This window comes from Equus asinus, chromosome 13 (assembly GCF_041296235.1).
Source record: "Equus asinus isolate D_3611 breed Donkey chromosome 13, EquAss-T2T_v2, whole genome shotgun sequence".
NCBI classification, from domain to species: domain Eukaryota; kingdom Metazoa; phylum Chordata; class Mammalia; order Perissodactyla; family Equidae; genus Equus; species Equus asinus.
In genome coordinates this window covers 22,196,162-22,223,629 of record NC_091802.1, presented here as the reverse complement: position 1 = coordinate 22,223,629, position 27,468 = coordinate 22,196,162, and the positions used below count along the sequence as shown (strand labels likewise).

The window sequence follows — 27,468 nt, the reverse complement described above, 5'->3', positions numbered from 1 at the left end:
GGGTTCCATAACTAACTGTATTTGGGAAATGCTGGGTTAAACAGTTAAACATACTTTTTAAGTGGAGAATTCTCAGAGCCTTTAATACAGTCGTGGGTTATGAATATCCTAGGGGAAGCTATGGTTTGCTGTGTTCCTCAAACCAACTTGACTTGGAACGCTTTCTTTCACAAAACGTCACGGAAAGCTAGTGTTGTGCGAGGCAGCTTAGAAAATCGCTGACGTAGAAGCTCTGCAGTCACTTGGTTTCAGGTGTTCTGACAAGAGCTCCTTTTCTTTTGTGGCAGAAACCCTCGCTGTATGAAGTAAATAATTAGTACCAAGAGTAATTATTTCACCCCATAGACTCTGTTTTACTCTTAATTACAGATACCATTTTCGTCAAGTTGACGACTGAAAAATGTGCTTTGATTCTAAAGGAAACGGTTAGAGAATGCACAGATTTCTAAAACTGAGGCAAAAGGGAGAAGACAGAATAAAATTCAAACTAAAAGTTGGATTTTAGTTTGTTCTAGTCTACCCGTCCTAATTTAGTTAGCTGTACATCCTACCAAAGGTAACAGTGTTTTCAAACTAATCTCTAACTTCTTTGCATCTTGAAAATAAGATCTCGGGAGCAGGGATGAGGGATATAAACATATCACAGATATGCCTTCTTTTCTGCTGAGAGGAGGGTTTCTAGCATTTTATGTTTTGTTTTGTTTTGCTTTCCTTTTTCCTCTAGTCACTGAGTACCATGACACTGTAGTTATTCAGAAATTTGTAGTGCTCGGTACCTTGATTTAAATATTACCCAAATCTAAAACTGAAACATCCTAATCAGCAAGTAATTAACTACTTATTTGTAAAATGTCCTGTGGTTAATTTTGTCTGTTAGGAAAAGATTTACCTGCAAATGTGGGGATCTCTGACTCTAAGAAAGTAGCCCTCTACAGAAGCAAGCACACGTGTGCATTTGCTCCCACTCCCATCATCTAGTTTTATTTTCTTTATATTTATCCTTATATGAAATTATTTTCACTTACTAGTGTTTAACTGTCTCAACCCCATCTACTAGTCTCAGATTCTTCTTATAACCAAGGGCTTCGTGTCATTCCTTTGTACATCAGCAGCAGCTTAAAAAGTGCTGGAAAATACACATTATAAATTCTGGAAAAAAATTTATCAAATTACTTAATTTGAGTAAATGCTTACCAGTATATGTATTTTTTTTTACTTAATAGGAGTCATGTTCTGGGTTTAAAAATGTAGAAAAAAATAAATTCAATCTCATTTTTAGATTTCTGATTATAAAAAGACACTTTTCTCAGTGAAATTGTGAGTCAAAAGATTTTATAAGAGTAGCTACTCCCAAGTAAAACAGTGTTGCAAATACAGACACAGATGAGTGTCTCCTGAATCCACTTGGGACAGCTTGTCTGGCCTGTCAGCCTTCTGTGTGAGTCTTGCAGTGATGGCTGGCTATGAAGGTCTTGCCCTCCAGAAACTTAGACTCGGAAGGGAAAACTAACCCATAGAAAAGACACTTGATGAGATAAAGGAATATGTATGAATAAATCTCAGCAGTTCCAACCAGAGAATAAATAATTCCAAGTCAGCAATCCATGTGCTTAAACAGTGCGTGCTATGTTAGGGAGATTTTTATTAGAGAGATAGCTTACTAACGAAGGGGCTTCCAGCTTCAGAAATAAAAAAGCAAGAAGTCTACAGTTCCTTTCTTTAGTGCAGAAATGAAGGTTTTCCAGAGCCAGACTGGGCAGTGGGGACTTAAGCCGTTGAGCAACTGTGCTCTCGTTTGCCGCTTGGGAAATTTTTTTCTTACGTTGCGCAACCTGCCGAGTGTGCTGCAGCCATCTTTCATCTGCTCTCATCTGACAGTACCTGTCGTCAACTGATCAGCTCCTGTGGGGAAGGAGACTTCTTGAAATTATCCTGTGGAATTAAAAGTGCTTTCAAAACCAACTGATCAGCAAGGAGGTAGCAAATGCTGCAGGTTGCCCACTTCTGTACTCGGGGTTGAGGTCCAAGAAAAAAGGCACCCTATGGTCACTGCCCTCCAGTAGCTTCCAGTCTAGCCGGAAGACAGAATTACTGTTCATGAAATAATAAGGCAATCAACAGAAATCTGCCCTGGATATTGAGATTCTACATTGTTTTTGTTTTCTTAATGCATTTGTATTGAGGTGTAATTCGTATGCAGGTAAATGCACAGATCTGAAGTGTACAGTTCAGTGAGTTTTGACTAGCGCATACACCCTCGTAAATCACAGCTCTATCAAGATTTGAACACTTCCGTCACCCTAGAAAGCTCTCATCCCCCTTCCCAGCCTAGCCCACCACCACCAAAGGCAACCACCGTTCTGATTTCTTTCACCATAGGTGAATTTTGCTGTTTCTTGACCTTTATTTAAAAAAAAGAAAAAAGAAAAGAAATCATGTTGTGAGATTTTTACTTTATTTTGATGTGAGTTTGTTAGTCTCATTTATAACTATTTGTTAACTTATGTGTAGCTATTTTACAATGAGAGCAGCTTTTTTTATATACTTCCAATTTTAGGACGATCTGTATAACCTTTTATATTGGCTGAGTTAATTAGAGCTAGATCAGTAAGCATATAGTCAGTAGATTAATTATCACAAGATTAATAAGTAAAATCAACCTTTTTTGCCAAACATAGCTTCAACTGTAAGTTAAAAGCAGTGTTCTACACAACTGTTTTAGCAAGTATATTTTTTCATAACAAGCATCCATGGTCTAAAATTTACAAGTCAACTGTCTTTAAAATTATTAAAACTTTCCCGTCATTAAATGAAAACTTCTGCCCTTTTGGTAGAGAGATGTAAGGAGTAACTCAACTTCATAATAAGATGCAGACTAAGGATAGGTGTAAATTAATTGTCTTAGTATTTATAAGCATCAGCCTTGTTCCCTACCTTTCTTTCCCAACAAACAATAATGATGTATCCAGAGTTTTATATTAGCAAAATCGCTTAAGCCAATAGCCCCTCCTATTCTGCTTTAAAAGAAAAACTTTGTGCTTTCTGCTTTCAATGTTGATTTTTTTTGTTTTATTCTTAATTCTACAAATATCCTATATATTGAATCTACAGCTATGCAATAGAAGTTCAGAAAAAAGAGTGATCATTTTTTACTATAGCATTTTAAGAGGTTATAACAGAATGAGAACTTGAACAATATCTTGAAATATACATACATAAGAGAAAAAGGGAGTAAAAAACATAAACATTTAAGAGAGTATAACATGAGGAAACCTATTGGACAGGATCAGAGCCCTTGAAGAAATGAAGTTAAATAAGTAGAATAATGGCAGATAGGAAGAAGGAGTCATAGACTCTTAGTGGCAAGGGACCTTGGAGATCCCTAGACTTCCTATTCAAAGCACTTACTGCCTGCTCGTATGGCCCATTCTTTTTATAGACAGTAGTAATTATGAAATAATTATTTCTGCTATGGGCAACAGGAAGACACTACCCATTTATGAACACACAGACTTAAAAACCTACTGTCGTTATGCTTTAGGGAGTTTAATCTGAAATACACCTACCCAAGGCATTAGGAAAGGGGCAGAATGAGTTGTTTCAAATAGGGGTTGCATAAGCTTTATTGAGATATAATTCACTTACCATACAATTCACCATTTTGAAGTATACAACGCGGTGGCTCTTAGTACAGTCACAGAATTCTGCATCCATCACCACATTCTATTTTTGAACATTTTCATTAACCCAAAAAGAGACCCCATACCCGTTAGCTGTCATCTCCCTAAACCTCCCATCTCCCCCAGCCTTACACAAGCACTCATCTACTTTCTGTTTCTATAGATTTGCTTATTCTGGACATTTCATGTAAAGGGAATCATATAACGTGTGGTCCTTTGTGACTGGCTTCTTTTACTTAGAGTTCATCCATGTTATAGCATGTATCAATATTTCATTCTTTTTATTACCAGATTATATTCTATTTTATGGATATATTACATTGTATTTGTCCATTCACCACGTGATGGACATTTGGGTTGTTTCTACTTTTTAGCTGTTATGATTGATGCTGCTGTGAACATTTAGGCACAAGTTTTTGTGTGGATGTATTTTCAATCCCCTTGGATATATACCTGCAAGTGGAGTTTCTGAGTCATCCGGTAATTCTGTGTTTAACCGTTTGAGGAACTGCCAAACTGTTTTCCAAAGTGACGGCATCATTTTATATTCCCACCAGTAGTGATGAGGGTTCCAATTTTTCCACATCCTGGCCAACATTTGTTATTATCTCTTTTTTATTATTGTCACCCTTGTGGGTGTGAAGTGGTGTGTCATTGTGGTTCTGATTTACATTTCCCTGGTGGCTAATGATTGTCAAGGATTCTTTCATGTGCTTATTAGCCATTTGTATATCTTCTCTGGAGAAATGTCTATTCACAGTCTTTACCGATTTTTAAATTTTTTTGTCTTTTTATTACTGAGTTATATATTCTAGATACTACATATGTCATTTATTTTTTTATATATTCTAGATATAAGTCCCTTTTCAGATATATGATTTGCAGCAATTTTCTCCTGTGCAGTGGGTTTATGTTTTTATTCCCTTTATAGTGTTTGGGTTACATGTTTTTAGTCCTTTAATTCTTCTGTGTTTTTCTTGTTTTCCCTTTTAAATTGTAAAGTTGTGAAATTTACATTGTAAAATGGCATGAATCTGGAAACATCTACTCCTTTTAGATCTCTGTTGCATCCAGTAGAGTGGCCATACATGGTACACATCTATTAAAGAATTTATCTCCACAACCAGCCACCTCTGCCCCTAGGTGTTTTCCTGACAGATAATTTGATTTCATTCTTGATGAGATATTGTAGTTTATTGCTTTATTTTCTTACAGGTGAATCGATTTAGTAAGGTGGAAGACCGAGCAATTTTTGTCACTGATCGTCACCTGTATAAAATGGACCCCACTAAGCAGTACAAGGTGATGAAGACGATCCCCCTGTACAATGTAAGTGCTCTCTGCTTCTCTCTGAGTGAAGGATTCTTAACCTGGTGTTCATGGACCACTAGCGGGTCAATAGATTGATCACTAGAACTTTTGGGGGCTCAGGGAGCCCATGAATTTCTGAAATTTTATGCCAATCTTACGTTTCATACAACTGTACAGTTTTCTATAAGCAGGATCCAAAGCTTTCAATAGCTTAATGAAGGCACTTTTTAAAAAAGTGCAAAGACTTTGCATTCTACGTGACCCTTCTCTGTTCCTACTCCTATTCGCTGCTTAAATGTTGTAGCACGTAATATATTTTCTTATTTATTTTCATAAGGCTTGTTTTTATATAGAAATGGAATCAGGTAGAGAAACAGTAGAAAATTACTTTATGAAAACATTACCTCTCTTTTGAATGTAGAATTGATGCTGTTTCCGGAAGTTCTTTTCACCAATGTATTTCACCTCTGATCTAAACCCACACAGTTGTTCACTGTCTCCATGGGGTTTTCAAATTCTGTAATCATTCCTTATTTGAAATATGAAATTTAGTGGGTGTCTCTTCAAATCTCAATATGAGATTTAAAAAGAAATTTCTCCTGCTGTATGGGGTCTGCTTTATGAGTGACTGTTCTGATTCTTCAGAAAAATCCTACTGGACCACTGGATCTTTTCATGGGTCGGGTGGTTTTTCTCTGTCTGCTAGTTCTTGAAGAGAAAGCTCTGTGTTTGTCCACTAGTGGGATCTGTAAAGAGTATTATTTAAAGATTATTTTAACTCCTTTTAGTCGCTGCAAGAGAGAGTAGGAAACATACTGTTTTATAGTTTTATTTTGTTAAATCAGGGGTCGTGCTGGTTGTGAGGTACAAAGAAGGCAGACTGTCCTGGCTTTGCTAGATGATTTAGAATATCACCGCAGGCCGATTGCCCTGATCGTGGGGTTGAGATTCATCTCCGTTACGCACTCCCCTCCCACACACGCACACACACATACACCTATCTCCCTTTCAGTAGAGAGGCGAATGGATTGCAGCTAAGAAGAAAATGATATTCTAAGACATTCTTGATTGTATATAGTCTTCTTAGCAAAGACTTGTAATCTTATATATCAATCACAGTTTAAGCCTAATAACCCTGCAATCTTAAAGTAGGAGATGAAGGAAGATAAGGGAGAAAATCAAATTTTGTCAGAGTCTAATGAAATGTGAAACCAAGCAAAAATAAATGGTGGTATGTTTTTTATTTCTTTTCCTTTCTTTCTATTAAGGGGAGCTCAATCAGGCACATGACATAAATTCAATAAATAAACAACTCTTTGAACTGAACCTATTTTCCCAAACTACCTTCCTTTTTCATGTTGACTGGTATAGATTTATAGTCAGTCTTTCCCTTTATCATCATCATCATCATTGTATCATTTAATATCACAAAAATTAATGATGTTTAACAATTGTAGTAAAGGTAAATCAATGTCAATAGGATGGATACACACTGTCACAGATGCTGTCAGTACTCTGCCATCTTTGTGCACACCAGCCTAACTTCCAAGAGCCAACAGCTCTGTCAAAAGGCTACCCTCAGGCTGCCAGGACCCACTTTGCCCTCACACATAGAGGGCTGGAAATGCCCACCCACCCCCAGCCACCCAAATGACTAATGAGTGTGAGGATATAAATACTCCCACTCCATCACTCACTGGCCAGGTTAATTTCGAGATGCGTTTGACACCATTTCCTAGAGCTTCCCTGCAGGAATAAGCTGCAGGTGCCCATGGTGGTAGCTGGCTTAAAAATGGGCTCTGTTGGCACTTTCCGTTTCCTGAACCACCTCCCCACTCCCTTGCCAGTGTCCCTGCACCTCCCAAATCGATCCTGCATGCTCATCAGCCTTTGTCTCAGGGTCTGCGTTTGCGAGGACTAAGTTTGGAGGAGTGGCTATACCTCTTAGAAGGGAGCAAAGTTGGATAAGGGACTTGCAATTGTATCTGTGAAAATCTTTTTAACTTGGAAGCAAGTATGGCAAAATATTAAGTCTAGATAATATAGACATCAGTATTTGTTATTTTATTCTTTATGCTTTTTGTGTGATTGAAATATTTTGAAGTTAAAAACAAAGTTTAAGATAAGGAACCTTTAAAAAATGATAATTCTAATAATAGTGATGAAGAAGCTGGTAGGGGATAAAGGAGAATGATTTCAATTTTAACCACGTTGAGTTTCAGCTATTGGTGAAACCTTACAAGTATGGATTCTGTAGATAATTAGAATTCTAATACTACAGAGGGGGGAAGAATTCAGCACTTAAGGACAAAAATTTAAGAGCACATCCATGTATAACTGGAGGCTGAAATTATGAGTCTAGAGAGAGAAAGGGGGCAGATTATTCAAGAACATCCGTGGTTAAATGATGGGAAAAAGAGAATCGCTGAAGGAAATGGAATAAAAAGGAAATCTCTTCTCTTTATAGTCCTCCATTTTCTCATCGCTCTTTAACGTGCTAAATGAGCTCTAATTTCCCTTTGGTTCCATAAGGTTATGAATTATTCTAGGAAAGAAAGGAACTATAGGAACACTGTGTTTCAGCATCAAATTGGAAGGCTTTCAGAAATAGGAGTACTCTATGGAAACATATAGCTAAGAGTCCCACACTTACCTCCTCTCATTCTCTACTTTTCATTTCTCCTTCTGCATTGGCTCCCTTCCTGTTTTGGTTGGGCTTTTCTGGCTCCAACGAACAGATTGTGGCCATATACTATCTTGAGTAGTGTTTTGTTTTGTTTTTAATAAGGAGACACATGGTAGTAAGAAAGAGGAATCTCATGGAAATCCAGGAAATGCTGCCGTTCAAGTTTTAAGCAGTTCTAAGGGACCGTGTTATCCTGTAGCCCCACTCAGCAACATGAGTGCTTAGCGAGTCTAAGTTTCTGCCATTCTCTCAGTCTCTACTTCTCTTTGCGTGTCGTCTTACTAGCAATCACCTTTCTTGCCAGACAGCCTGGGCCAGTGCTGGGCTTAGGTCTAAATCAGCCAAGCCAACAAACCATTAGAGTTTCATCCTTCAGTAACATTGAACACAGTGTCTCAGATGAGGCCTTACCATGGCAACCAATTCTGCGTGATCCAAATTAGTACTTCACTTCCTTCTCGAGCACTTGCAAATTTATGCATAGTCTTTCCTGACTTTTCCTGGTATAGCATGGATAATTACTACATTTCATTTTGGGCATATTTGATCTCTTTCCTCTACAATTTTTGACTATCGTCCTTAGGCCCAAGGCACATTTGGACCTTGGTCAACTTGGACATGGTCACAGATCATGCTAAATGTTGGAGTGGGTCATTAGGTTTTCCCAGTGGGAAAGAAGCAATGGGAGAGAAGTGCTTCAAATAGGCCAGCTTCATCAGGCATCCTTCGGTCCTTGAACTCTTCCCACTTAACCCTGTTCCAATTGCCGTATCCCAGTCTTGGTCAAACAGGACTTAAATTGTACCATATATATGGTAATTTATGGTACATGTATGCATGTGTGTATGTTCCATTGCGGGGAGGGAAGTCCACAAATTTCAAGTTCATGTGTTACTTGTGAGACAATCTTTGTTCCATATTTTTTTAATTTATATAACATCACATGAAGCTGTTATCCTGTGGTCAACATTCTACTATGCTAGCATTATCCCTAAATTGTTTTTTAAATATACAAATTCATCAGATTATTATCTGTTGTATTGTTCTGGCCAGTTTCTGTTAACTTAAAAGCAAAACACATTGCAGAATTAAAAGTAAAATTTAAAGAGAACTAAAATTAAAATTAAAAGGAAAGAAAAAGAACAAACTCTAAAATAACTATTTTTCATTTTATGACTTAGAAATCTCCTTCCTCTTCTCCACTATTGGCCCACTATCCACTCTCGCCTTCATTCTAACAGGTCAAAGCAATATTCTTAGTACCATGTGTCGATAAAAAAAATAGTCCTAGTCCTGTTTCTCTTTGGAAATGAGTATCTGGACTAGAACTTAATGTGTCTTTGCTGTTGTATTCATTTTTTGGTGACAGTATCCCATTAAAATAGTGATTTTCAAACTTTTTCATGAGTCTTAGGGGAACCTATGTAAAACTGAGATCGTTGGACTGGCAGACCTATTGACATGTGCCACAGCCCCTACCACTAGATCACAGTGTGTAGTGGTGTGGTGTATTTTTCTATTACCCTAAATTATATAGCTCAGGACACACTGAGGTCTCAGTTAATCCTTAACTACAAGAATCATCTCTCCACTCTCTGTCATTAATTGGTTTGTGTTCAGGAGGTAGACTGGTCTTTACGTAAGCTTAAGTAAAAATATAATTAAAAGATAAATTTGGCACTTTTTTCCTTCCATTAGCAAAAATTATTCAATCAATTTATCGTCAGCGGTTCCACTCACTCTTCACAGGAAAGAGAAAAATAGGAAATCATGGCAGGTTTTTAAGAATATTTTCAGTAAACACTGTTCTCATAAATGGCGTGGTCAAATAATTGTAAACAGCGATCTGAGAATGCAACATTGAAGTTACAGGTAAGCCCTTTCTTAGCCACAGAGTGACTTTCTGTGTACAGATACTGCACAGTTTGGATAGGGTTTTAGCCAACTGGAATCTGTTATTGTCAAATTAGTATCATCCCCCTTGTGTCACTGTGTACACTGTATTTGTGAGTTGTAATATCAAATTAAAGCATTCATTCCAATGCAGTTGCCAAAAATGGTTGAAATTTTTACAGAGGGTGGTGGGGTGAGAATTTGAATGTTTTGCAGAGCTGGGAGACTTGTGGTTGCTGTGGCTTGATATGGAGAACAGAGGTAAGAAGTAACCTACATAACTAGTAATGTTGTGTCCACAACTTTGATCACAACCTCTTTAACTCTGAGAATCATCCTGGAGATCACTAAAAACTGGCGGAAAAGATTGCACCCCATGGCTGAGGCATGGTGCTTGAATCAATACACTTCTGCCATCGGAGTTCACGTGGACACTGGCTCACCCCCACCAGCATTCAGGCGCTGGTTGCCAGGATTGAGTTTAATTTGCGTAAACATAAAATCTGTTCACTGGTTTCAAGTGAGACCGCATAAACCGAAACATTTAACCTGACCTCAGCTGGAACTCGTCTTACTCTTTTGTTGGCGAGTTGTGTTAGCTTTGCCAGATGGGTTGGTTTGCAGAATGTTTGAATCTGCCCATGAATACTGTTTGATATAGTCCCTTTTTATCAGTGTGGGCTTGATGGCTAAGGAAGTAGCCAATTAATTACACAAATACCTCCTTTAGTTCTGTGGAGAATACGAAGCGAGCAGGGGAGAGAAAAGAGACAATTATCTGAACTGATGTGACTGTTTTATGGAGGTAAATGGATTGTAATTATGCCAGGCTTGGTACTTTATTACTCCATCTGACATGACTCGCTAGGAGGATATCATTTCATTTGGAAGATGGATTGTCCTTGTAATCTGTACAGGGGTAAACCCCGCTGACATCCATCGGCCACCGGCTCTGCTCCCCATCACTGTTTCTAAAGCGCCCTACTCTCATGGCAGTGTCCCAGGAGAAGGTGTTTCCATGGTAATCTCAATGGAGGCAGTCAGCTGACGTCTGGCACCGCCGGAGCTGGAGCTGGTGTTCGCCAGCCTTCTCCCCCTCTCTCACTCCTCCCTTGAGCCTTTAAACCATATTTATTAGTCCTCTTTAATGGAAAGTGTATGACCCCATAATGTGAGACACTGAGTGGCACTCAGGTTTATTTATTTATTTAGGTAATAAATTTACCTTCCTAATTAATTCTCAAGCAGGTCCCGGAAGCTGTATTATTTTGAACATCTTATGCAAACGTTTATATTTTTGTCTGTTATAACAAAGAGAGTTGCTTAGCAATAATAGATATTTGGAAACCTCTGTTCTTAGAAAAAAGTGATGTCTATTGAAGAATTTTTAAAGATACAGATGTTAAGGTTTCAGTTTAATTTTTCAAGAATCTTTTCCTGCTCTGATGGATTTGGCAATGAAACAGTCTTTCTACTCTGTTTATAATTTTTTTTTAGCACTCAGTGATTTTATTATTGGACTTGAGTGAGCTGCATGGTTTTAAAATACTTCTAAGAAATGTGACATCTAGCTATATTCTCTCTCTCTCTTTTTTTTAATAAGAGAGAAAAAGTCAGAATTTCAGAGTTACCCTCTGGATTGTTTTCCTGACATGTGTTTAGAAGTAAATGCCTTTTGTCATACCAGTTAGAGACCACTGCTTATTTTATTCAGTACTGAGCAAACCAATTTATAATGTCAAAAGTCAGTGCTTTGGGGCACAAGGTAAAGTCCATTTTCATCAATACTGTGCTTAGAAATTCAATTAGAAATGTAAAAGATGCGCCAAATCAGTATCTGAAAGCAACAATCGTTAGAGCCAATTTATTACTCCTTTAAAAAGCTGTCTCATTAAAGAAACACAAAGCCTTTTCAAAACTAAAGTATAAGAAAATTAGTACCACACCACCGTGTTTATCCAGAGGTCAGATTGCTGGAAACAAGATCCTCTTAAAACAAATCTTAAATGGAGGCGTATACATAGAAAGATCTCTCTGCCTTTGCAGAAATAGATATCACTAAGCTGAGGCAATAGTAAGCTTCCTTTTACACACTTGTCTTCTCAGAGCTCTCTTCTGTGCAGTAAACATTTTTGAGGCCCTACTACGTGCTGTGCATCTGCCAGGCTCTAGCAGTGCAACAGTACATCACACAGTCTGCCCACAAGGCCTCGCGGGCCATGGGAGAGGCAGAGAAGTGAGCCAGCCCATCCAGCACAGGCCTGTGGCAGCTGCACAGGTGCAGATGACGATGACACCTTTCTCTCAAGTGGAAACTGTTGCTCAGAAAGGGAAAGTAATCCACCTAAGGTCACAAAGCTCACAGGGAATGGAGCTGGGCCTCATACCTGTTTGACCCTGGAGCCCTTGGAAGCCCAATGGCAAAGACTACCACCACCTCCCTTTTATGATGAATAACACATAAAACTAAAATCCTACTTGAAGAAGAGGAAAGAAATAAGAGACTAACATTTGTCGTGTGTCTGATGCGAGGCATTTATTAGGCTATTTAAATATGCTATATCTCCATCTTTATAAGAATCTTGTATAGGAAGTTAAGTACCATTTTATAAATGAAGAAACCAATTCTCAGAGAAGTTGGTCACTCATGCAGGATTTCAATAGATTTTTCGGACACCAAAGCCCAAGTGAACCACAAAACTAGGCATCTTCTGGCTTAGCTGCCTATAGTGCTCTCTCTCCCGCTTCCCTTATGTCTTTATGTTAGCCTTTCTTATAATAATAATTGCTTTCTAAAATATTTTGTCTTAGCCTTTTAAGGATAAGTGACTTGTAGGCCCTGTGGATCCTGCAGGAAACTACATAATCGAGACTAGAGCTTGTGCACTGGCTGTGTTCTGCATGTCAGGGGCTTTCAAGGTATGGTCCATTAGGAAACAAAAAAGAAAAGGAAAATTTTCTGCTTCATTTCTGTTGGAAAGAACAAAACTCAGCACCTTCCATGAGAGCTGCCACATTGTGCTTCTATTTGCACAGCTGTTTCTCTGTTAACTGCAGTCCTGCCTTTTCTAGGAAGAACATGTAGGAAAAGGTGCTACAGTCTCAGGCAGGCCAGAAAAAAAATACAGTTCTGTCACCACCAACCTGATACTTAGATTTGAATTTGAGTCTATTTAGTTTCCACTTTTAAAGCCCAAATCAAAAAATGTTGGTCTCTTCCAGTTCACGGGTTCTCAACCTTGGCTGCACATTGGAATAGCCTGGGAGTTTTAAAAAATTCCATTCTCCAGGCCACACCCCAGACCAGTGAAATCAAATCTCTGCAGGTAGACCCAGGCAGCAGATGTGATAAAGCCCCCTAGGTGAGTGCAGCGTGCAGCCAGGGATGAGGACCACTGATCTAATCATTCTGTCCCCAAATGTGTTGTCTTTTGTTGTTCTGGCTGTTTCTTGGAAACATTTGTCAAAAGTTGGACTTGCCCCAATATTCACTTCTGCCATTAGGTTTTTTTCCTCATCTATATGTGTGTGTGTGTGTGCGCGCATGCTCACACACAGGACAGAAGGACAGACAGACAGAGACAAGGCAGGAGGGAGAGAAGGAGAGAGAGTGTGTGTGTTTTTGTGGAAAGCCTTGTGATCTCGTGATCTGTATCAAAAATTAAGTCTTCTTTACGGGACCGATTTTGGTTTCATGTTTGAGGACTGCCTAATTGGAAGATTTTCTTTAAACAAGAGTAGGATGAGATAATAAAATCAGGGGCCAGCCCTGTGGCCGAGTGGTTAAGTTCGCGGGCTCTGCTTCGGCAGCCCAGGGTTTCGCCAGTTCGAATCCTGGGCGCGGACATGGCACCACTCATCAGGCCACACTGAGGCGGCGTCCCACCTGCCACAACTAGAAGGACCCGCAGCTAAAAATACACAACTATGTATTGGGAGGCTTTGGGGAGAAAAAGGAAAAATTTTTTAAAAATCTTAAAAAAAAAGATAATAAAATCACCTTATATTTGATGACTTTCATCCCTTATAATGGACATCTGCATCCATTGTCTCCCTTGACTCCCCCCTATCACTTGGAGGCAACCTACACTGGTCCTGAACTCATATGTATTAAATGAGCTTGTTTGTTTGTTATGGGTGAAATCGAGCAAACTTTCTTTACATTGAATTGTTATAATGAAATTCCAGTACTGTACAAGAAGAATCTGATTTTCTAATATAACAGACATAAAAAAAGGTTTCATTTTATTGGAATTATATCTAAATAAAGACATCTTTACAATGCACCAGGAGTGAGGGTATGTCTGGCAGGGTAAGTAAAGTCAACGAGTTGAGGATCTTCTCTCCTGACTTTGCTCAACGGCTTCTTTGATTTCTGTGGACGGAAGATCTTGCTGCTTAGGAAGCCCCTCTAATGCCTTCCCTTACTCCCCTGCTCCTCCATGCCCTTACCCTTTCACAAGACTTGTTGAGTTGTAAAAATATCTTATATTGCATTTAAAGACCATTATACTGTAAACGGTAAAGAACAAGAGAGAAATCACATCCCAGTGGTGTCTGGCAAATACAGGTGGTGGGATATATGGAAGCATATGGGTGGTTGTTGAATTCGTGCCCCATTTTAACAATAGCACCCACCTCAGTGGAGTATTGAAGACTGAAATGAGATGCATGTTAACAAGCTGAAATAATGCCTGTAAAGTCCTCAGCATAGTTCTTGTCACGTAGTAAAATGCTCACTAAATAGAAGCTGCTCTTAACCCGCGTGCAGACTGGCAGTCCCATGCGTGCATAAACCAGAGGAGTAGGATGAAGGCAGCCCTCAGCATCCTCACTGTTTATTCATTCCTCTTGCTTTCCATTCTGCCTAGAGTGCTCTCCTAGATACTTGCACGATTTTCTTTCTTCATTCAGGTCTCTGCCCAAAATAACCTCAAAGAGTTTGTCTAGAATGACCCATCCGATCCCTCTCTGTGCCTTTGTACTGCTACTTTATTCCTCTTCATAGACCGTGTCACCACCTGTCACATTGTACAGTTGTCTACCCTCTGGCTGCCCCGTACTCCCCAGTAGAACATAGACCCTGTGAGAGAAGGGTCGTGGACTCTCTTATTCCAGGACACTGCCTGCCATATGGTAGGTGCTCAATAAATGGGTGTTGATGAATGAGTTGCAGGGGTCACGACTGGAGGTAGGGAAAGCAGTTGAGACTGCTGCTGTAATCCTGTCAAGAAATTACAGAGGGGCTGAACTCAAGTAAGGACAGTCCAGAGGGGTTAAGGGGGCCAGATTCAAGAGTTCTTAAAGTGGTGGAAATAACAGACCATAGGCATTGAGGAGAGAAAAGGCTCTAGGCTCACAGGTTTCTTTCTTGGATGACTTGGGTAGACAGCAGTGCTGGTTACTCACCAAGGTGGGAAATGTAGGGGGAAAGCAGGGATGTGTTAGGAGAGCGTGGAAATAAGTTCAGTCCTAAATGGGTTTCATTTGAAGTGTCTGAGGAACGAAAAATGGAAATGCCCAATGACAGTTGACTTTCTGAAGAACAATCCAAAAAGGAGACATAGATTTGGAAGCCATTAATGTGTGGTAGCTGAAACCAGAGAGTGCTGAGAGCATCCAGAGAATGTGAGGAGAGAACATGGAAATTCCCTGGAAGGTGACCAATAAGAATAAGGCTTTTAAGGCTGTGATCTCGGGCTTGGCTGTGCTAGAGAGGGACACATGGGAGCCTCCGGAGTCTCCTGAGCAGAGAGAGCGCTTTGACCTCATCTATACCTTTTACTCTCATTGTGTCCCACACATTGAATAGATTTTGATCATTGACTCTCTACTGTGCTACAATGGCACTATGCTAGGGGAATAAAGATGAGAAAGACACAGCCTCTGCTTGTTGCCTAGTGGGTGAGTCAAATAGACAGAGAAATCATCACAGTACAACTTATTTAAATGTTCAAACAAAGATAAGCCTAAATCGTGTGGAGAAGGGCTAGAAATGGCTTCTCAGACAAGGAAAAGTTTCCGGGATTCATAAGTACGTGCAAACTCTTGTGCATTTTTCTGCCCTGGGCACCTGTGGCGTTTTTTCAAATTCTTATAGGGTTGTGTGAACTGCTACTTTTGGCAATGCAGAGCAACAGATTTTAAGTGGCATGATGAGGTTTGTTTTTTAGGAAGCTAATTCTGACAGCGTTACAAAATCTGGACTGAAATGGGAAGAGGCTGGTGCAGTAATTACCATTTCAGGGACTCTTGGAGTAGTCTCAGCAGATACAGTGGCACCAGAGATAGAAGAGACAAGCTGAAGAGGTTTCTGAGTTATTCTTAATTAAAGTTAGCATTTTTAAAAATACTTTCTACGTGTCAGGCACCAGTGTGATTTTGTACATGTATTGAGATGATTTTTTCATCCTTCCCGTGAGGCAGGTAGTGTTACTGACCCCATTTTAAGGTGAAGAAACTGAGGCACAGCGCACTGATAAGGCTTACCCAGGACATAAGGAGCAGTGCCTGGATCTGAGCATGGCCAGCCTGGCTCCGGAGTCTGTGCTCTTTGGCTGTCCCATGCTGCCTCCCAGCTGAGAGTGGACGAGTGGGGGCAACCGAGGAGTACTTCTCTTTTGGGCTTGGGACCAGGTGTGACGGGTGGCACTTAATTGAATAGGCCCCTGAGAAAGAGAGTAGTTAGGGCAAGGTGATGGGTTTCATTTTGACCAGGTCAAATATCCGGGTCTTCCTGGGGACCCCTGTCTGTGCTTTCCCTAGGAGGGCAGAAATACCCATGTGGAGCTCCAGAGAGCGGTCTAAGCTTGACGTTCACATTTGAGAATTGCCAGTATTTTAAAGAGAGGGAAATTTGCAGCCCCTTCTCCCCAAACAAAGCTTGTGTTGTCCACGCATGCGATGTGTGCCTCCTAACTCCTGCACTGCATCGTAAACTCCCTAAGGAAAAAACTACAGTTTCTACCTCGTTTGCATGCAGAATCTGGAATCCAGAGTTGGAACTTCCACTTCTGGACAAGATGGAATAGATGCATTTCTCCCTAACCCTCTCACTAATACAGCTAAAAACCCTGGACATTACATTATAAAACAAACCTAAGAAGAATGTGAAAAGGGGAGAGAAGGTTGACTAGCTAGGGACCTTAGGACTTGAGAAGCGACACGGCAGTGAGTTCCCTGGGTTTTCTTTTTGCCTCCTGTATATCCCGGAGTGGGTGCTGGAGAAGCCCCTAGTCCAGAACCGTCAATGAGTGAGGACAGGAACAGCTTGCTCTCCCTCGCCAAAGGACCAGGAAACAGGCAGCCTAGCAAAACAGAAACCTTTTTGACAATAAACACTCTTCTACAGAAAAGCACCAGCAGGAGGAGGAGGAGGGGAGTAAAAAATTGCAGGCCCCCCTCAACTCACGTTGACAAAGGCCTAGTGGAAAGTGTAGACCTCTATCCTTACCTGGCAGTAAAGAGGCACCCCTCCCCATGCTCCCTGGGGTGGTGTCGAAGGGGCCCAAAGGGCAGCCTGGACTTGCGCCCCCACCAAGGGGAAGGTAGGTGCCCCTTCCGCTCCCCTCCGGCAATAAAGCATTGGTGCTCCCTTCCCCCACTTGTCCATTTTTAGCAGAAGAGCCTGGTAAAATAGAAGATTTAAATTAGATCCAGAGTCTGATAAGAATACCAAAATGACCAGGATATGATAAAAAAAATCACTCATCATCCCTGAAACAGAGAAGTACTGGTGCACATGGGTTCACCTTGTTGACGAATACCGGATAAGGAAAGTAAACCCAAAATTTTGAGTGAATCATCTTTTTGCATTGAGAGGGTCATTAGTTTGTAAGGGAAAAAAAAATTCAGTTAAAAGACCAATAAGGAAAGCAACTTAAGTTATTTTAGGAGAAAGAAAAAGATAAATTTAAAATGGATAGTATAAAACTTGATTCAATTAGTAAAACAGTTAGCTTTGTAAAATAATAATTTGAATATCTAGGACCTAATTATTTCATAGTTTTACATAAATCAATGGTTGTGTGCAATTAGAATCATGTGGGGAGCTTTAAAAACTATAGATGCCCAGCCTGATCCCAGACTATATAAATCAGAGTACCCCCAGTTATTCTAATACACAGCCAGAGTTGACAGCCACCGGCCTAAATGAACCATGGGCGACAAACAGAATATAAGTGGGAGGATTTTATACCTTCTGAATAGTCAAAATAGACATGACAGAGTTTGTGCACTACACTTTGCGTGCTCTTTCTCTTGGGCCGTTTGTCTTGATTCGTGCACCCTTGTGGTGAATCTGATTACCTTTTCCCAAGCCCACAACGATAAATCTGAAGCCGTAATTAAAAGGGAGTCAGTCTCTTACAGGCAGGCATATTGATAGTTGCAACATATGAAAATTGAAAGTACAGGAAGACTCAGAGGAGATTTAGTTCAATGCCACTAGGTGGCTTGGTGTTAAAAACTTGTTGAAGTGATTTCTTGAGCTATTTCTTCAGAGCGGTGTTTTTGGGATTAAAAATTCAATTTTTTGTGAAACTACTGAATTCCAGGTTGCAAGACAAACCCAGCAACTCAAACTGCCAGATAGTCTCAGAGAGAGACCTCCAATAGGCCTGAGATTTTTAGCAAAAAGAAAACAATTAGCCATTTTGCTTATACTCGTGAACTGGTAGATTCTACCCACTTTTCTAGTAAGGAATTTGACCAATTTAATCTAAATATGAAAAAGCCAAATTTTCATGCCACACATAAGGTACTTGCAACAAAAGGAAAAAATGATTCAAGCATTTAAATTAACAGAGGAGGGTCTGGCAGGCCCAGCTTCTGTGTGACACTCTCAAATTTGTGTTTAATTTTGTAAAGTGAGAAGTTCATTTGCAATGAGAACATGATCTAGGTTGTACACGTTCTTCTTGATGGCGCGCTTAATCCCTGTCAGGATGTGGAATCGTTTGGGAGAAACTGAAGTTGAACGTGGAGATGTCTTTTATTGGGTGCAGTTGGATGGACTGGTATTGGAAACTTACTTAAGAGTTTGACTGAGTTGCTTTTATCAAGCTGTTAAAATTAAGGGTTAAAAGCCCTTTTCAATCAAAGATATATAAACTTAGCCCTTTAGTCAGTTGATTACAGTTATTCTCATTGACCTGAATGATATTGATCAGTAGTACTGGGCTCATAACCAGGCGCTTGTGTACAAAGTCGATTGCACTGGCTTTAAGACGATTTTTTTGTTACTGCTCACAGTCTGTGTTTTGTATAATAGGTTTTATTTTACCTTAGAAGGTCTCGTGGTTTACGTATACTGGCTTGATTTTTAGAGCATGTGACCCGGGGGCTACAGTCATATGAACTCCAGGAGCCCTGAGGATGCAGCACATTTACTAACTAACGTTCACCATGACAACTCTGAATCCTTAAGAAAGTACAAGAATAATTTTATTATGTTTAATGAAGCTGGAAAACATTTCCAAAATATAGTGCTTTCTTAAGCGTTCTTCCAACATGGTAAAAATTTTTTTTAAATTGTTGAAAGTGGTATTTGTTTATAAAGGAATAAACTCTTAGTTATCCCAAACTATGCATTCTTTCCTTGATGCATTTATAAAACTAAGATTTTTTCTATTTTCTGGTCACTTTTGCTACATAACAATTACCCCAAATTTAAAACCACAACCATCCATTATGGTTGTGAGTTCTTTAGGTCAGGAATTTGGAAAGGGCAGAGCCGATGGCTTGTCTCCAGGCTTGTCTCTGCTCTCCAGTGTCTGAGGAAGGCTGGAGGTGACACAAGCACTGGGGGCTGGAGTCCTTTGAAGGCTCATGCACTCAGATGACTGAAGCTGGGCTGGCAGGATCTGAAGACTGCTGACTGGAGAGCCTTGTGAAGCCTTTTGGAGATGCTTGGCTTCCTCTCAGCATGGGGGCCTCAGGGTAGTCAGACTTCTTACGAAGTTGCTTCGTGCTCAGGGCATGAGTGTCCCAGGGAAGAAGGCAGAAGCTGCATCCCCTTTTATATAACCTCAGAAGTCACACAGCATCACTTCTGTTGCATTTTAGTGGTTAAAAAACAAGTTTATGGTCAGCTAGGTTCAAGGGGAGGGGACGTAGACCTCAATCTCTCAGTGGAAAGAGCGTCAAAGTATTCGTGTACATGTTTTAAATGCTCTACAGTATACCCTTGGTCAAAAATTATTTACATTGTTCTGACGTTCAAAATGCACTCATCCCCTCCTGAGATGCCCCAAAGTCTCATCCCCTTATGGCATCAGATTCAGGGTTGAGGTCCAGGATCTCATCATCTAAGTCAGTTCAGTTGCAGGTCCTCAACTCGAGTTCCTTCAATCTGAAGGCCTGTGAACTTCAGGTCTTTAAAAGGACAAGTTATCTGCCCCACATACCCAACATACAATGGTGGTACAGGCATGGGATACCTCAAGAGACACTCCCTGTTCCAAGAGATGAGGAATGGGAGGCACATAACAGTCACTGGCCACCTGGGTTTGCAACTAAGTAGCCTTCTTAGATTGCTTTCTGCCCACCAAGGTTTGGAGTCAAAAACCTCCTCATATTTTGTAACATCTCTGTCCCCTTTGGTCCAACCTGATACAATTCCTTTGAAATCTTGGTGGATTTACTATGCATCGATTTACAATCCACTTCGCTAGACAAAAACCACGCCAATAAATTTCTGCAAGATAAACTCTCCTGTACTTTGGGCTCCTTATGAGCTACTGTGGGACAAGGCCCTAAAAGTCTTAGGAGCCCTATTGTTTAACAGAGAAAATTTGTAAGGCATGCTCTGAAGATCTTTAGGTAGCCCCTGGTCTGTCTGGAAGGTTCTATGAAGCACTGCTTTAGATCTTTCTGAAGTTTTGACAAAGGATTTTACAATCTCACTCTGTATTTGATCATTGCCCTGAAACCATTTCTTAATTAGAGACTGATTTGCCATCTGGAGAAGCTGGGAATAAGAAACAGTTTTATTTTCAAACCCAGAAAGTGCAGGCTTCTTTATATTTCCTCTAAATTTTGCACAAAAGCTGAATAGTTCCTTATTAAGATCATCTCTCTCCTGTCACGTTTTTTCGTAGACAGCAAGAAGAACCAGATGGTACTTTCAGTATTCTGTCTAGAAATCCTCATCTGGATCACTGAATTTGTTAGATACATTTTCTATTCTCTACTGTCCCATAGACAACAGTGTTGTCAAATTTTCTGCCACATCTTAAAAGGGTCCCTTTCCTCCAGTTTGAAATAATATATTCCTCGCTTTCCTTCAGGCCCTCACTGACGCCTCCTTGAAGTCCGTTGTGATTCCACCACCAGTCTCCTCAAGGCTCTTCCAGCCTCCACCCACTTCCCAAAGCCAGTGCCAAGGGTTTTAGGATTGTGTCACAGTTGCACCTCACTCCTTCCAGATTTTTGTTCCACTTACTGTTGCTGTATATCAGCCACCCCAGGCTTAGTGGAGTAAGACAACCACCATCTTATTACGTTCATGGAGTCCATGGGTCAGGGATGTGGAAGGGCACAGTGGGGCCAGTTTGCCTCTGCTCCACAGTGTCTAGGGCTTTGGCTGGGAAGACTCTAAGTCTGGGGTTGGTCGCTGGAACCCTCATATAGTCACTTGTCTGCTACCAGGGCTGCAGGGACTTGACCCAGGACTGCTGACCGGAGCATCAACATCTGACCTCTCTGAGAGGCTTGGGTTCATCACAACATAGCGACCACAGAACAGTCAGCCCTCTTACGTAGCGGCTCAGGGCACACGCACTTCATTGCTTTCAAGTGATGGTTGTTTGCAAAGGGATAGCACTCTCAGTTATGTCAGACTGTGCATTATTTCCATGACAAACCTGCACAGTTAAGATTTCTGATTTATAGCTAGTTGGGCCAAGGAGACAGGGAGAAAAGGAGAAAAATGAGGGAAAAATAAGGAGAAGGGAGATTGGGAGAGAGATGAACAGAGAATAGACAGACAAAGGGAGAAATCAAGTCACCAAACGTCCTGCAAAAAGTGAGAGCATCTACCAAGTTTCTATGGAGAACAGAATGAACAGAATGTTCTCCATCGCTGAGCGCCAAATCAGTTTGCTAATTGAGATCAAAAGAGCGTAAATATTACGACTGTGCCATCAAACCACAGAACTGAAGTAGAGAATAGTAAATCCAAAAGGCCAAGTGTATCTATCAAAATACAAGCAGATACTTAAGAAATTAAGTGATCACTACAATTTTATGAAAGCTCTTTGTGTGTTAGGCACGTCTTTGGTCAGATGGAAAAGATTCAAGTTAATGAAGTCTCTTGGAGGCGAAGGTAGAGTCCTGACCACAGAAGAAAGATCTTCCCGCTCAAGAAGACTGTGGAGTAGCTGCTTACTGGGAGTAAGTCTGGGAAAAAGAGGCCCCAGAGTGGAAATCAGACATGAAGCATTATTTAAAAAGGCGTCCATTCTCCTCCCTAGTTAGTCCTTGATGATTTTAAAGGAGTTGATCATCATTTTAAAAGATTCATTCTTTTTAGAACAACAAGAGCTCAAGGGCTCATGGCCTATTACACTATTAGAGTCTTTTGTCATAAAATGTCAGAGCCTTTTCTTGTGATTCACACATTCTCCAGTAACCTTTAGCTTCTTGAAATTATTGTTTGGGATTCTGGAATTTACAGCTAGCATTTTGAGGGCCCACAATTTTCACTGACAAAGCATGTGTGCTCACACAGAAAGGCAGTGACATAAAAATGCAGTCGGGGGGGCCGGCCTGGTGGCGCAGCGGTTGGGTGCACACGTTCCACTTCGGTGGCCCGGGATTTGCTGGTTCAGATCCCAGGTGTGGACATGGCACCGCTTGGCAAGCCATGCTGTGGTAGGCATCCCACATGTAAAGTGGAGGAGGATGGGCGCAGATGTTAGCTCAGGGCCAGTCTTCCTCAGCAAAAAGAGGAGGATTGGCAGCAGCTAGGTCAGGGCTAATCTTCCTCAAAAAAAAAAAAAAAATGCAGTCAGGGAATTAAAGAGGAATATGAAGCAAAAAGGAGAGCAAGCAAAATGAGATGCAGTTACAGTGGACTTCAGGGGAGTGTCAGCCCTGGCCTCTGCCCTGTTGTCATATGATACCTCCAGACGCCATTTCACAACTGTAGACATGTCCCTGGTGTTGGTTCTTGCCCTACAAAGTGAGAATGGATCCAATCCAACGACTCCGAGTTTATAGACTCCACGTAAGGTTTTTAAAAAATTATCGAAAACTGGAAATTGGAAACCAAGAATTATCTGTTCAGCAAGAGAAACCAATGAAGTTAAATTCTATCACGAGGAATCTTACTGTAGGAAGACTATATAGGCAACCAAAAATAATTTAAATTCCAAACCATCTATTTCAAGCAATGTTGAATAAAGCTATATTCCATTTTTATGGGTTTCAATAGTTCCTTTAAGATCACCATTATAGCATTGGACTGATTTGTCACGTTCAAAGATTAACTATTTTCTTTGTAAAATTCTCATAATCCTAATGGCACAACCCATGAAAACAGAAAGGATGAAGAGAAAAATCGCTATTTTGTGAGTTTGTTCTTGCTACAGTGAACCCTGGATTTCTAGGTGTAAGTAAGGGCCTAATCTTTTTAGCTCTCAAGAGCTAAATAAGCCAATTTGTCTTATAAATATAGAACTAAGACTTAAAAAGAACAGAGGGAACTCTCTGGCATGATGGAAATGTTCTGTATCTTGATTTGAGTGTCAAAAATCATCCACCTATACACTTAAAAAATTGGCGATTTTTAAAATCCTATTTGACTGATGGATCAAGTCGTATGGAGTATTTTGATGGGAGTAAGGTTATATATTTTAATTTCCAATTAGTTCTTTTTTTGCTTGCTGTTTGTAAAAATAATGAGAGGTAGAAGTTACCTATTAATATACCTAGTCTCTTTCCTTTAACAATTGTATTAAAAGATCCAGGCAAAAGTCTCTATGCTCAGTCATGATGCTTGCTTTTAGTTCTGTAACACTTTTATGCAGTGGACAAAGTCTCTTCTCTTACTTTGCTGCCAAAGATTACCAGTGGTTAGAAAAAATTAAAACCAATATTGTGGTGATGATATAATAATAAATACATTTGAGTATTGACCAAGTTGCTATGGAGAGAAATGCTATTTTATGTACCGTCGGGTATTGTAAAATAAAAATGATACAAATACACAACTTCATAGTTGCCCTGAAAAAGTGAAAGCCATGGGGCCTGACTGCAAGGAGATAATTCTAGTTGGACAAGCGCACAGATAACACATAAACGTGCCCGGTTGATAAGCTGAGTGATGTTGATGCGTTTCTTGTTGGTGAATGCTCCTTATGCTTCTGGAATACACCCTCTTGGTCATGGTTTGTTGTCCTGCTGAATTCAGGTTGTTAATTATTTTAGATTTTTGCATCTGTGCTCATGAGATTGGTCTCTGGGTGTGTGTGTGAGATCATCATCAGGTTTCGCTACCAGGATTAAATAAAATGAGTCAGATGGTTTCTATCTTTTTCTGTTCTAGAGCATTTTAAGTAACATAGGAATTACCTCGGCCTTGAAAGTTTGCCTGTAACATCATCTGTACCCAGTAACATTTAAAAGTGTCTTTCTGACAGCATAAAAATTTTTTCCCTAGTTATGAATTGATTTTGATTATTTTATCTTTGTTGAGTCAATTTTAGTAATTCATATTTTCCTATAAAATCATGCATTTCACAAACTTAATTTATTAATATGAAATCACAAATGTTATTCTCTTATAATTTCTAAAGGCAACACACCTTTCCTTAAATCCCTTTCTCATTCCTAATGTTAGATATTTGTGTTTTTGCCTTGTTTTTTCTTGACTAGACCCTGCCAAGGACACTTGGTTCTTTTATTGATCTTTTCAAAGAACCAATGCTTAGATTTGTCATGTATGTTGTTTTTCTCATTCATCAACTTCTGCTTTTATCTTAACTAATTTTTATTTTGATAGATTTATTTTGTTCTTTCTCTAGCGTTTTGATATATAATTTACTTCCCTTCTTTCTTATTTAATAATTTTTCTTTTGAATGTAGCTTTGGCTGCATCCATGAATTTTGATCTGTAAAATTCTTTCTCATTAACTTTATTATCTGTAATTGCAACTGCAATCTCTTTAATCCAGGAGTTGCCTAAAGAGGTGCTTTTTTAAAAAAAAAAAATCTCAATAATAAGGTTTTTTTGTTGTTGTTAACCTTTTTATAATTTCCTAGTGTTATTGCACTGAGATTATAGAACATGACCGGTGTGTTTCCTGCTTTGTAATTGAAGAGAGAGGTGTTACTTTGTAGCCTAATACACAGTAAATATGTGTAAATGTTTCAGGGACCATAATAAATGTATGTAAAAGTTCCATTTAATTGCTAATCAAATCTGTTGATTATTTAGCCTCTTTCTACTCTTATTTGCTTTTTGTCTGCTTGAACTGCCAAAGACTGGGTCACCCCCTAAAATCACGAGTCAGTCCATTTCTTCTTGTGTTAGAACAGATTTTGCTTTATATGTTTCGGTGCCATGTTATTCAGTGCATGAAGAGTGGTGGTCTTCATTTTTTAAGTTATGTTTTTTGTCAATAGAAAACAAAAGAAAGTTTTATGTTTTTTGGTTTGGATTTTGCTTTATCTGTTATTACTATTCCCATCCCTGCTTTCCTTCTGGTATATCTTTGTCCATCCTTTCATTTTTTATCTTTGTGTCTGTTTTAGATGCATCTTTTATAAACAGAGTATAGTTAAATTTTGTTTTTGACCTAACCTGTGATCCTTCTTCATCCAATAAAGGAGTTGTTTACCATTCATATTTGTTATAGAAACTGACAGTATTTTTTTTCTTAATTGTGTTATTTAAGTGTTTTCTGTTTTTAATGCTTCTGTTCTATTTCCTTCTTTTTTTCTAGTTGCCATGTTAGTCAAGTTTTATGTATTCTCTTTTTACTAATGATTAGAAAGTTATACATTCTTTTTAGTGCTAATAATGATTACTCTTAAATATTTAACTGATCTCTGTTAATCAATAACAAGAATAAAATGGATTTACCTTATTTCCTCCTGTGAATGATGACAAAATTAATATTTCTCCTCTTCCCACACCTTCCTAGATTTTCAGACAGAAGAAGCAACTTTTTTAAAAAGCTTGTAAACCTGGATGTTATTTTCCTGTGCAGATGACTTATTTTTTGTGCATAGATACTTGATTTTTTTTCCCTTGATTCTAAAAATTCAGAACTTTCTTTGGGCCACATTTCCATATGATTCTCTGTTAATTAAGTTGGGCTGGTACCTGTGACTCAAGTGCTTCTGACGTTAATGCATTTTCTTCTATTATTCTTTGATTTTCTGCAGTATCTATTCCGTGACTGCTTCCATTGTGTTTTTAATTTATCATGTTTATCTTTCAGAATTATTTCTTTTCCTAATGTTGGTCTGTTTTGTACTTATTTCATAAATGAAAATACAAATTAGAGATTTTCTTTTCTAGTTTGCTCTGCTTTCTTGCTCTTACTCCGTTGCAAAGCAGGACTCTTGCTCTGATTCCTCAGACCAGCCTCCTCCTTCTGAAGTGCCAGATCTTTGTATTTGTCCGGTTGTATTCCCTGTTTGGTCTTCCTTACTGGGGAGGGCCCGGGAGAACTGAGATCGGCTACAATCAGAGTGTGTGTCTGTCCTGTTCAGATCTTGAACACCAAAGAAGAGGAAGGTGTAGATTTATCATAGCATAGAGATCCCTCAGATTATGGGAAATAAGAAGACAACTGACGAGATGAAGGCGTGATAAGGAGTTTCACTTTTGTTCGGAGAAACTTATTTGTGTGTTGTGGCTGCCCAAAGATAACTGAGGCAGTGACCGCCTCCCTAACTAACATATTTCCACCCAGCCCCTTCCATCTGCATGGCACTGATGTAAAGGGTCTCAGATGGCTGCTGTCATAGATTCTCTTTGAGTGTAAAAACCCTCAAAGGCACAGGCATTTTGCTTATTTATCTTTTTATACCCCTGAGTTGCTACTATTTTTTATCCTTACCACAACCTTATAAGTTAGACAAGGCATCTAGAAAGGGAGACAGATGCCCTAAGAAATGAAATGATTCACTTAAAATCACATAGCTGAACTGGGATTAACACCCAGGTCATCCCTCACTCCACTGCTTTTCCCCACTTACCGTCCTTTCTCCCAGAACAAAAGGAGACATTCTGGGTGCTATTTGTCCTGCTTTGTGACAACAGAGGCTTCATCTTTCGCTATTTGTGAAGCAGAAGAAATTAGGAGCTGTTTTCTTTCTTTTCTTCTGGGACTCTGGGACGCCCATCGGCCTGAGCGTACATAAAGCCTCCCAGACGGGGTGGAGTAGGGAAAGGCAGGAAGAGAAGGTGGGAAGGTAGCTGAGAATAGTCATAGGCTCCTTTTCTCTGGCCCAGGCAGCTTCTAGGAAGGGGCCCTCTGTCTGGATGGTTGCAGCATTCGCTACTGAATCTGTGTCTTTTTTCTGAGCCCCTGCAGCTAATGTGCCTGGGATATGCTGGCAGAGTTACTGCTGTTAGAATTCTCATTTTATTAGGCTTTAATCAAGCTCTCCTGTGAAATGCTACATCAATTCCATTTTAAATTTTACATATAAAGTGATGAAATGAGAGTGAAGCATTCACAGACATAAAATGTTTTTTTAAATGAAAATGATATTTTTAACTTAACCATATAAAAATCATCTGGATGGCATACATCTCAATGGCAGAAAGATTGATATATTCTCTTACCAGTGGCCTCAGAAAGCCCATGATCTACAGAGGTTTGTGAAATGATTTCCAATTCCTTGAATATTTTCACTTCTTTCCATTAGCACCAACCCTGG

At 39.6% G+C, this 27,468-nt stretch overlaps 1 protein-coding gene across 2 annotated transcripts in view; it reads left to right on the top strand.

Annotated features, from left to right (window-relative positions):
• Nucleotides 1–27,468, top strand: part of MYO1D (myosin ID) — a 320,801-nt gene that overhangs the window by 198,878 nt on the left and 94,455 nt on the right. For both annotated transcript variants that reach the window (XM_014862184.3, XM_044744534.2), the window contains exon 20: nucleotides 4,896–5,009. In XM_014862184.3, coding sequence (XP_014717670.1) covers nucleotides 4,896–5,009 — 114 coding nt within the window. The remainder of the gene's footprint in view (nucleotides 1–4,895; nucleotides 5,010–27,468) is intronic.